The sequence below is a fragment of the Pleurodeles waltl genome, chromosome 11, assembly GCF_031143425.1.
Source record: "Pleurodeles waltl isolate 20211129_DDA chromosome 11, aPleWal1.hap1.20221129, whole genome shotgun sequence".
In the NCBI taxonomy this organism is placed as follows: domain Eukaryota; kingdom Metazoa; phylum Chordata; class Amphibia; order Caudata; family Salamandridae; genus Pleurodeles; species Pleurodeles waltl.
The window spans coordinates 124,125,401-124,137,856 of NC_090450.1; the positions used below are offsets into that span (position 1 = coordinate 124,125,401).

The following is a 12,456-nucleotide window of genomic DNA, read 5'->3' on the forward strand; positions in this document are numbered from 1 at the left end:
TGTCCTTGCAAAGAAAGGTGGCTATATTGGTCACTGATTTGTTTTTGTTTTGTTTTTGAATGTCAGAAATGTATATTTGTGAATGTTGAGATGTTATATTGGTTTCACTGGTAATAATAAATAATTGAAATGGGTATATATTTGTTTTTTGTTAAGTTGCCTAATAATTATGCACAGTAATAGTCACCTGCACACACAGATATCCCCCTAACATAGCTAAAACTAAAAACAAACTAAAAACTACTTCCAAAAATATTCAGCTTTGATATTAATGAGTTTTTTGGGTTCATTGAGAACATGGTTGTTGTTCAATAATAAAATTAATCCTCAAAAATACAACTTGCCTAATAATTCTGCACTCCCTGTATAGCGGATGTGTGAAATTAAATGGATACATATAAAGTGTAAGTGTAGAAGGTATACGACTATGGTAATATCAATTTGTGGACATTTTACCGCAGGGCAAACACTTACATATAGACGCTGGTGTTCGCCAAAAGGAGATTGGCTTTTTTTTTTTTTTTTTTTATTAACAGGGAGTGCCCTGCATACTCCAACTCCCCTTCCCACCGTGCCCACTGTCAATTCATCACCTACAGCTGCAGTGCTGTTTAATTAGACATTGCAGTGCAGACGGCAAAATGTCAGTCGGCAAGAATGCCGTGGCATAGTCAGCATACCAGTAATGCCACCAGAAAAAAAATGCAGTATGTTTTTCCTGCATCCGTGAATGAAAGTTGACCATTTGGCTGCACAGCATCTGTGAGTAGTTGGTCTCTTGACCTCCCCTAATACCTCCATACATCTGTCTCATAGACTCAGATGACCCAACTCTTTTTTTCAAGTTTTCAGGAGTGCAGCTATGCAGAGCCTTGCTTGTTCAGGGTGACATACTTCCCGATTGTAGCTTTAGCAGGTTTTGAGGTGCTGGTACTTTGATTACCATGTCTCCTGCCATTTCCACTAGATCTGGAAAAAAAAAATCTTCCACTTTGGGGGCCGTGAGGATTACTCTTATGTTTATCTCTTTGCATTGATTACTACTGGTGTAAGTGGACTCTGTGGAAAGGTGCAAATGTTCATAATGATTCTAATAACTGGGAATTCGCTCCTTTATCTAGGTCCCAGTTGTGCAAGGTCGGTTCTTGTCAACTTAATTGGTCTAGTTATACGTTGTTTTAGACTGGCAGCTGTACTACTCCTAGTGAGTCTTTGGATTGCCTACCTCCAGATGCCCAGTACTACTTGGACAGCACACAAATTGCTGCCTCTCGGCTTGTTAGAGTAGAACATTGTTGTTTTGCTGTCCAGTTTGAATTTGTACCACCTTCCTCTTAATAGGTTTGTAACAAACACATTCAATGTCAAGAACCCGGTCTTCAGTTACGTACATTTATGCCATTTTGCAGCCACATGCAGGTACCACCTATGTAGGATTCACTTGTGGCAATGATCACTGAGGGAGTAGATGTTCGACTGTTTTCCCCATTGTGTTGTTTTCTGCTATCCACCACTACTGCCATATGTACTTTTGTTGTAACAACCACTAGGACGTCCCTGTTAACTGTTACTATTGACTATCTTGAATGAATTGGACCCATGAAGCCATCATATCCATTAACTTTCATCACTGTTCTTTCACAGACTGTCCCTTCTGGTACGGACAAGCCTGCTGTTTCCATGCCATCCTTCCATTATGGATGAGGTATTTCTTTGCCCCATCCGAATCCAACTTCGCCCTTCAGGAATAGCATTTTCTGGGAAGGGATGAGGGTTTCTCCATATTCAGAGAATTCTATTTCATGCTTTGTTTCCATTACCTTGTGAACTGTTCTACACTGATCTGCACGTTCCTCTTTACCAACCATCTAAGTAGGGATACACATGTATCTCCCAGCCTTTTCAAGTGAGCGACCACTACTGGAAGGCAGTTTGTAATATCTCTTGGTGTTGACTTTAAACCAAAGGGTAGAAATTGAATTGATAATGTGAGCTGTTTACCACAAATCTGCGGTACATCTTGTATTTGCTGTTCGTCGGGATGTAAGTTAGGATCTTTGAGGTCTATGGTTGCCATGTATTCCCTCCCTTCAGCAACAGGAGGGCTTCCTCTATTGTGGTCATCTTAAAGCTTATGTCGTGCTATACTTGCTAAGAAACCTCATGTCCATTATTCGTCAATGTCAGACCCTGTTTTGAGATGGGGGAAAAGACCAGAGTACAAACCTGGGTAACTGCACTTCTCTTGGTTCCTACTCTATTGCTACATTTCGAATGAGGCCTTGAATCTCTCTCCTTTTAGTAGTCTCAATTTGTCTCCTTTACGAAACCTCCTCTCTGGCTTGATGTTTGGCGATATCTCTGCTAATTCCCCAAAAAAATCCATGTTTAATAATGTTCAGCCCCCAATTGTATGTGATCATATTTTCCTCCACTCTTGCAGAACCCCTCCCAGTCTACCCACAACATATGTTATGTGATGAGGGCTTCCCATTTGGTAGTCACTTATTGGGGCTGGGCAGCCCTCTTCTAGACTCTCTCTAGAATTTACAATGTGGTACTGTGTGGCCTCAGACCTCTCAGTCTTCTTCCTTCCCAAAGCCTCCTTTTTAGGGTCAAGCCTGAGTCACATGCGCGTGTGCATGCGTTTCACTTACGAGACGCTTTAGGAGTTAGAAAAGGGCTCAGAGCCCCATCCATGTCACAATCAGTGTCTGTCATTGGTTTGTGGGCTTGCCTGTTAAAATCTGCTTGCTTTCATTAGTGGAAAGCATGCATACGTCATGCCTTTTCCGGTGGATAGCCCTCCTCGAGCGCAGCGACCAAGTACTGAAAACATGCGAGGCTCGCTGTTTTCCGTCCGGTTTGTGGACTACTTTTTATCTTTGTTTGCAGCGCAATCTCGCTTGGCAGAAATCGAGCGATGTCCCGATAGGTCTCATTACGAGTGAACTGTATTTGTTGTTTTTTTCAAAATTGTTTGGATTACTTTTTTCATCATGCATGTACCGTGTTGTTCACAATGCCCTCAGTATATTTGACTTATACTGAATAAGTAACACTCCAACATGCATTATAAAAGTGTCTCTTGCTGATTTGTCCATATAACACGACAGTATTTTATGTATTATTATTACAAAATGTGCTTGTGTGATGGAACTCCATGTTGCGAGATGGGGCTAGTTGCCACTTTCCGGGGACGCCTTTTGATTTCCCCTTCGCTCCAGGTACACACCGGTTAGTTGTTAATGGTTGCCGCTTCCCTGGAGTGTTTCGTTGGTGTGCACGGCCCTCCAGCACAAACGCACATTTGCCTGCAGGCGTACATTAAAGCCAAGGCATGCTTTTGAGATTAATTCACCGAAAGAACACTGTGTTCTCCTGTGACCTCAGACCGGTTCTTCAGGAGGTCTGGTTCAGCTGCCGGGGTTGCACTTTTATTTCTTTCAAACAGTATTAATGATTTATGAGGCCGAGGTGCCAAACAATCACAAACACTAACACATTAAACAACGTTTGTAGGTAAACAGCAGAGAGCGGAACTCGAACAAACCAGTCAGGTCTGGACAAGGTCCCGGCAGCAAGCACCCGCCAATCCCATAAACAACCCAATGAGTGAGTCAGGCGAGTGGTCTGAGGGGGTTGCACAATGCAAGATTGTGCTGGGAGCAGCGGCTGCTGTGTCCGATAAATGTGTACACCGAGAGGCTTCGTTTCCCAGTGGGAATGCATGTGCTATGTTAGAAACATATAAAAAGCTGAAGACCTTAAATCAAAAAACTTCACTAACTTACCTTGCTTAGTCACTATCCGTGCAGAGTCATCGCTTGCTTTTAAATGCACTTTCTCGCAACCTATTCTCTGCATCCCTCGGAAGGGGTGCTATATTAAACAAGGATTGGCAAAGCCAATAGATCACGGCAATCCGAGAACTGCTGGCGTTGTCAGTTTTTTTTTAGCCAAGTTGAATAGCATCACGGCTGCTTCATAGAGCTACATTTTAATTTCGCACTCAGGCATAGCACGTATATTACAAGCAGAGAACAGCCACTGCACAAACGGCAGCAGTGCAAGCTTAACATCACACTGCGTAAGTGTGATAAAAGGCAGATGCATGGGAAAAGCCAAACACGATCAAGGAAGTGGTGGCAGAATATAGAAGAAACAGAGGGATGGAAAGAGGAAAGCAACAATACCGATACGGGTGATGACCTGGAAATGCAAGAACTCGTATGGAGTTCTTGCAGACAAAACAAGAGGCGTTTTTTTGTTTTTGTTTTTTTTAAATAGATGTAATCAGCCTTTTACGTCTGTCAAGCATGAGCATCAGGATTTAAATAACTTTGTTATTTATTTTGGGAACGTAACCGCCGCAGACTACTTAGTAAATACAATAAAGCTGGCCACGTGTGAGCGGTAACGTAGGCCGGATGGAAAAAATAAAGGACTCTCTTTGCTTCCTGTGGATGGTGGTCTGCAGACTAAAGCAGCGTTTTAAAAGTCACTTTGCGCTTAATAAATGATTCTGCTGGCTGTGCTTTCTCATTAAAAAATACATAAAGAACAGATAGTTGCAATTAGTTAGGGGACTCCTGTTCTTGTGACGAGAAGCTTCATTCCTGACTTGCTCTGCACATGGTATGCAGCACACTGCAGCCCACTCAACATTCAGTAAATGCGCACACACTCTCCTACCTTGAAAAACAGCTAGTCTCCGCGTCTCCTACAGAACGTGCACACCATGTCTGATGCCACGCAGATATTATGCATACTGCTTGATATTTTCGTGCGTTGTCCGTGCCTCATCCGTGAGGCCACTTTTCGGAGCACCGTAGCAGCCTCAAACCCCCTGCTGTGAGACTGCAGTCCCTCCTGCTGAAACAAAAAGCCAGCAGAGCGAGCTGCAGCGCTGCTAATGTGTGCCGGACTGGTCATCATTTAAACAAGCATTTGCAATTTAAGTGGCAAGACAAGTCCTGTTAGGAATTTACAATGCTAATAGCTCTAACTCAAGCAAACGCGAGACTCTTTGCATTGCAAATGCTTGTTTGTGAAGTGGTCACCCTTGAATGATAAAGCGTTGGTCCCCTTTCTAATTGTGGAAACTGGAAAACTGAGTAAGTTGGTGCGTTGTTTCTTACATAGTGTTAGACCTGTCACCCTTAGGGTGGTCTTCCACCAAACCTTTTGCCTCCTCTATTTTTTTGCTGATCTGCTTCAGGGTCTTGCTACCAAGAAAATGTTGAGGTAAATTAAATGGAAAACATTTGGAAAAAAAAAGTATAAGAAGAAAGATCAGCAAGGACTTCCAGACACACACAAGGTGATAGAAATTACAGGTAAGGTGGCCTCTAAGGAAAATTGAGTTCTTCGCACATTCTCATCATTGGCTGATGTTTGGGTGGTTCTCATGGATGTTAATCTGCTATAACCTAAACAAAATAATGCGTATGAAAGTATTTTAAACCTGTTTACTGCTGTACATATAAATGTACAGGGGACTCCAATACTTATGACAGGAAATAATTCAAACATGTTAATCTATTAAGGACCCAGTGCGGTGAAAAAGCATAGTACCCCAGGCCAAAAGAATTCAAACAGACTAGCAGCTGAATGCATTATTGACCATTCGGTTTCAGAAGTACAACAGCAAAAGTTATAAAGTAGTGTGTTTTGTACATTAAGTCACAAAGTAGACAAAAAATGTTGACAATGTTACAAATGTCGCAGTATGAAAAGACAATGCATTAGGAGATAGAACGGGAAAATAATAAAACAACTTTTTAAAATGTTTAATAAAATGACTCATGCTCAATTTAATGGAGATGATGTTGAATATATTTAGGGTTCCAATGTTAGAAGTAATTACATACAAATGGAAGCTTTTCAGTTTGACGAGGGTTCAAGCCATATGACTGAATAATAGAAATTCAATTAATTGACCATAAAATCATTTCAGTCTAATGTTCCAAATCTCAAACACGTCGCACATGATTGATTAACTTTAGACATTTCATTCAGTTAGCATGTCTGCGCCTTCACCACCAGTAGCATCTTTGGAGATATGCAGATCTTCAATCATCTCGGCAAGACTAATTCGAGGTGCACCCTCTTCATCTGTGTCACTTTCTACAAGGATGTCTGTGTCTAAGAAAGGCAAATGGGGATAGTTTGTCAGTATCTGTGCTCAGATAGTTTAAAGCCTAATTCTCTGAAAACAAAGTCTTTGATCACTAGGATTACATGGTTTCATGGTGACCCTGAATGTAAACGCTCAGGCCGTACTGCCTTGCAGTTTAGGGAGCCAATTTCCGTTTTATTCAATACATCTACCCAGTGTGGTCAGATTAACTAAGTTTTTTCCTATTTGTACTTTTGCTACAGAGTACAAACATTTTTGCCGTACAGACTTTGTATAACAAGACAAGAAAATAGTGTTTTCTTACGGTGGAAAACACTTAAATATCAAACTACACCACACAAATCTAAAACTGATGTAAAACGATCAGAAATGGAACTATCCTGGACTGGTGACCTTTAGCACGGTAAGAATACTGGAATGGTTGAGGACATCAATTCACTCACTGTCCCTCTCCTTGTCCAACATGACCACAACTCTATCCTTTGTAAGGCACTGGCGAGTCGCATTACCTTTGAGGCTTGGCTCATATCAGGCTTGCATTTAGTAACTGTTAATCTAATACAACTGAAATATTTTCATGATTTTGAGAGCCGCAAGAGGGGTGGATGTAACAGTAAAAAAAAAAAAAAAAAAAACTGACAACTCTAGAAATTAAAAAAAACAGTAAATACTCGGAACAGAGATTGTCAAATTGTGTACTTATCAACCAAATGAGCTATTTGCATTAAGATACTAAAAAGACAAACAATTACGGTATCGTGCAGTCCAGGTTTACAATGGAAATACAAAAATAACAGCCCTGGTCGAAAATTAGGGTATGTTGCTTTAATTCCACCTTCTGAATCACGGACACATTTTGAAGTTGAATTGTTTTAGTAAGGGGAGTGAATGTACTGAAAGAAGGTACTCCACCACAGCATTACATGAATGACCCCTTCCTTGTAAGTGCAGGGGGACAATTCTGGAAGGAGCCACCAACACCATGAACACTGCCAACCTCACTTTGAAGAGATGACAAAGCATTTCTTACTAAGACTTTATTTTCATAATGATGATCACGTGATGCAATGAAAAATAGGAGAACAGGACAATGAAAAAATAACCTAGAACAGCACAAAGAAAAAAAAACTACGCATGTAAAGGCAATCAATGGGCTTGCCAACAAGGCAAAAAGAAAAATATAGTCCAACCACAGCACTACAGTCCAGTGTTAATCATTACAGAAGTGAGCCACGAAAAGGAATAATCAAGATGAGTTCCTCCCTAAGGTATGATGAAGATATTAAAATAATTATATGTATTATGTCACGAATTAACGTTTTTTCACCAAGAAAAAAAAAAAATTAGAAACTTCAAACGGAAAATATATCAAAGGCAGAAACCGAAGATATCACCTACTTTTGTAAATGTTGATATTTTTTCTTATTGCTTCATCTTCTTCGAGGTCTTCAAGAAAATCCTGATATTGCCTGTAACCGTAAAAGATGTAAACAGCCAAAAAATAACTCGTTCCTAGTAAACAAAACACTGCAGCTATATCATAGAAATAAAATTTAAAGAAAGCAAAACAATCTATACATTGTACTTTTTTTACGTGTGAATTCCTTCCATGCAATAAAGCAATGCTTTCACCAGCACATCTGAAAAAAATGCACTAACCGGATACCACAGAGCACTAGCCAACAAATAAAAAGTAAAAACGTAAGTGAGAGAAACAAAGACTCTCGATGAAAATGAAAGTTGAAGTGACGCGCAGCTTTAACAAAGTTAAATAGATGAGGCTTGCGGCTGTGTCTTGCATTTATCGTTCTCAGGGTATATTATAAAACAACTCAAATGGTATGGTGGGTTAAAGTGCAAGAAAGCTTCAGTGCTAAAGTGCTGTAAGAACAAAGCATTCCCATGATGATGCTTAAAAGGAGTTTATTCCTGAAAAAAGTGCAAGCATTAATTACACCGTCGGCCTTGATTTTAGAGTGCAAGTGCCTGATGGAGGACTAGCAGTGAGGAGGATCCATTTTAAATAAGTTTTTTAAAATGTTACCTTGACGGGGGGAGTAGTGTTTTTTTCTTTTAAAATAAGCAAACGTAATATGGCAAATGTTTGGTCAATTTCAAAACTAAGGAAAGATCAACTGTAGATCTCCTACCTTCACAGTTCCTTTGTTATCCCCTACTCCCCCTTATCTGCCACCGCCCCAATTAATTTTCTGCACTGCGGGTGCCTTGGCAGAGTGATGTGGGTTATTTATCCCAATAGGAGTGGTGTGATGCCCTTAGGTCCCCTACAACAAGATTCGATTCACACACAATTCCATTCAAGATATACTAATCATGATCCCAGCTCCACAAGCTGAGTGGGATTCTTCAGAACTGTCCACAGACGTGTCTCAATAGCTAATAGGGGAGCCTGAGCAGCGCCAGGATTGGCCGCAGGGCAGGCTGGGAGTCCGTGCCTGCAGCAGAGGAGCCCCACCCACAGGCTGCGAGCCGTGACTGGTAACCCCAACTGCTATAGTTATATTTTAATTAAGGCCATAAATTACGGTCATGGTATAAAAGTTAAACACCACAAGGGTCACAATGTGCATTCACACCACCCACAAAACTAATTTTAGGAGCATGCCTACAGGTCTACCTTTGGACGGGATGGCAACAGCCTCAAAACATGCAGCAGCAGGTCACAAGAAATTTGTTTTGAGGTGTAGAAAAGCCTACCTTCCAGATCAGCTAATTATTATTAAAGACTTCGTGCCTTCACGATCTGAGTGCAATATGTGTAGACAATACGCTACTGGTGTGTGCCTTTAATGAACAGAGCAATAGTACTTTCACCAAATCGTCTGCCGTAGGTTCTCCTTATTGAAAAGGACCTCCTTGGGGTTAAAAGAACTAACAATTATGAAGCAGAGGAGCTTGCCTCGACCGGGAACCAGTAGAGAGTGACCCTCCCCTCTAAAGCCCCTAAACAAGTCCTCCTCGGAAAACTGTGCCTGGCCAGACTGAAATCCGTCGAAACTTCAGTCTACTCTAGTCTACTGCTGGAAGCTGTATTTCGTTTTTGAGTTAATAGTGACCTCCAGTGGCCTTATTCGGTAATGTGCACAGACTCATACTGTGCAGTTTCTTTGCGCTTTTTGGCGTGCAATATAAAATTAAATTCCTAGATCTTGTTCTGTTAATGCTATTTTGATAATTTATGCGTATTATTACTTATTACCCCTTTCTTCTTTTAACTAAATTGGATACAATAATTTCTTGTGCTGTTTTTCCTACTTAAATGCTGTTTTAGTGCTGCTTATTTTCTCTCTCTCTCTCTCTCTCTCTCGAAAAGCCTGCTGCATTGATCCATTTCTACAAGGAATTAAATTAAGGTTTTCAATTAGAAACTGCTTTCCATAGCTTGGTGAGAGTGGTCCTCCAAACCCAGAATCTAGGTTTTCACTCTAGCTTTACCATAAATAGGCCTCAGGGCGTACCCGATGCTATCTATTAGTTTAAGGTCCTATAAAGGTGTAGTGCCCAACCATCATTCAGACATAACTATTCCCGAAATCAATAGTCCGAAGTAGAGCAAAATCTGCACCTTTCATCGTCCGTATCCATTCCCTCTTTGTCTTTATCCATCTCTTTAAGTTTCCAGTTTCTGCGACGCTGTCGTTTGTTGCGATCATAGCACTTCTTGATCAACACCTTTAGAATAAATCACACATAAACGTGACTTTACCAATTACAACTGTCTCATTTAAAAAATAAGCCATTTGTGTTTTTATGTTGGAAAACCATAAGGTTTTTCTTTTTTTGCTATTGTAAATAATGCGCATGAATCTCGCTTTCAAAATAACATACATTTCCATCATCTGTTTATAAAATAAATCATCAGCCTGAAAGCACTCATTAAGCAACTTCCATCACCTTGATATTCCAAGTCAAGTACTAATCTCACCACGTACAACAACACTGTGAAACCCTTTGAAAAGGGTCCACATAGAAAAAAAAAAATATTAAGAGGTTCGCCATTTAGACAATTCGGTAGATAAAAGATGCTGTAGAACATTTTACCTTGTTAAACAATATTATTTAACAGACTAATCCCAGTTCAGGTTAAAAGCAGCTATGCAGTAACGATAAGGCAGCGCAGTGGTTTCCAAGCAATTAAGCAGACGCAAATCATCAGTGGTGAGAGAACAATGAAGCACGTATAAACATTTATACCTACACAAACGAACATGTTATCAGCCTTTATTTGATGGATTGAAAATTGTTTACAGACAGAATGATGAATACTTGAATCTCACAGAAGGGAACTCTTTCTACAAGACTTTATTAATCGTTCAACCACTATCGCTAGCATGGTTAAACCATTTCAGGCTATTTTTGGTAACTTGTCTTGATCGTTTTTTATAGATTACAAAAACCTACCAAAATCACATCAACATTAGCCTTGAAGATTAAAGCTGCTAAAAGAACAAGTTACTTACCTTCGGTAACGCTTTTTCTGGTGGATACAATAGCTACCTGTGGATTCCTCACCTTATGAATTCACCCTTGTGCCAGCATCCGGCGGAAAACAAGGATGTCACAATTGCATGGCTCCATGCGACTCCATCTGCCGTCACCGTGCCAATTAGAGGTCCTTTCCGGCATGCTGATGTCAGTTTCACCCATTTTTAACGTGCCTTTGAGGCCAACAGGTGAGAACCGACTTCCACAATAACTCCAATAAATACATATATATACATAAAACCTTCATGATGCAGCATAATCAAAACCATCATTTATATATGCAGGAAAAGGAAAATGTCACGTACCCAGTGTACATCTGTTTGTGGCATGGGACGCTGCAAATTCACATGCTGTGCATTATCCTGCCATCTAGTGTTGGGCTCGGAGTGTTACAAGTTGTTTTTCTTCGAAGAAGTCTTTTCGAGTCACAGGACCGAGTGACTCCTCCCTTTCGGCTCCATTGCGCATGGGCGTCTACTCCATCTTAGATTGTTTTCCCCGCAAAGGGTGAGGTCGGAGTTGTGAGTATAAAAGAGGTGCCCGTGCAATGGAGTAGTAACGTATGTACATAGTGTGTATTAAAATAATATTTATTTACATATTTACAATTTTCATGCAACTAAAAACGGCTACAGGCTCCCAGGGAGGTGGGAGGGCGCATGTGCATCTGCAGCGTCCCATGCCACGAACAGATGTACACTGGGTAAGTGACATTTTCCGTTTGGTGGCATATGTAGCTGCAGATACACATGATGTGCATAGACTATAAAGCAGTAATCTCCCCAAAAGCGGTGGTTAGCCTGAAGGAGTTGAAGTTGTCTGAAATATTGTTCTTAATACAGCCTGTCCTACTGTAGTTTGTTGTGTTGCTAACACGTCTACACAGTAATGCTTAGTAAATGTATGAGGCGTAGACCAGGTGGCTGCCTTACAAATTTCTGTCATTGGTATATTTCCAAGAAAAGCCATTGTGGCGCCCTTTTTTCTAGTGGAATGTGCTCTTGGTGTAATGGGTAATTCTATTTTTGCTTTAAGGTAACAGGTTTGAATGCATTTAACTATCCATCTGGCAATGCCTTGTTTGGATATAGGGTTGCCTGCATGAGGTTTTTGGAAAGCTACAAACAATTGTTTTGTTTTACGAAATTGTTTCGTTCTGTCAATGTAATACATTAGTGCTCTCTATGTCTAATGTATGCAAGGCCCTTTCAGCTACTGAGTCTGGTTGTGGAAAGAAGACTGGAAGTTCCACAGTTGGTTTAGATGAAATGGTGATATGACCTTTGGTAAGAATTTTGGATTTGTACGGAGAACCACTTTATGTTTATATATTTGTATAAAGGGTTCTTGAATAGTAATGAAAATGTCACTTACCCAGTGTACATCTGTTCGTGGCATCAGTCGCTGAGATTCACATGGTATGCATGAGCTCGCCATCTGGTATTGGGTCGGAGTGTTACAAGTTGTTTTTCTTCGAAGAAGTGTTTTCGAGTCACGGGACCGAGTGACTCCTCCTTCTGTGCTCATTGCGCATGGGCGTCGACTCCATCTTCGATTGTTTTCCCCGCAGAGGGTGAGGTAGGAGTTGTACTATAGTAATAGTGCCCGCGCAATGAAAAATGTAAGTATGTACCTATTAAAGGATTAAATAATATATATACAAATGTACAAAATTGAAGGTAACTTCTGAACTGCTACAGGCTTCCGGGGAGGTGGGTGGGTCCATGTGAATCTCCGCGACTGATGCCACGAACAGATGTACACTGGGTAAGTGACATTTTCAGTTCGATGGCATCTGTCGCTGTAGA

General features: G+C 40.7%; 1 protein-coding gene across 2 annotated transcripts in view; it reads right to left on the reverse strand.

Moving 5' to 3' along the window:
* Positions 1 to 5,815: 5,815 nt before the first annotated feature.
* NMD3 (NMD3 ribosome export adaptor) overlaps positions 5,816 to 12,456 on the reverse strand; it is a 167,043-nt gene continuing 160,402 nt past the window's right edge. For both annotated transcript variants that reach the window (XM_069213234.1, XM_069213235.1), the window contains exons 14-16: positions 9,729 to 9,835; positions 7,541 to 7,611; positions 5,816 to 6,147 (exon numbers count right to left, since the gene is read on the reverse strand). In XM_069213234.1, the coding sequence (XP_069069335.1) occupies positions 6,014 to 6,147; positions 7,541 to 7,611; positions 9,729 to 9,835 (312 nt within the window). In that variant the 3' untranslated portion in view covers positions 5,816 to 6,013. The remainder of the gene's footprint in view (positions 6,148 to 7,540; positions 7,612 to 9,728; positions 9,836 to 12,456) is intronic.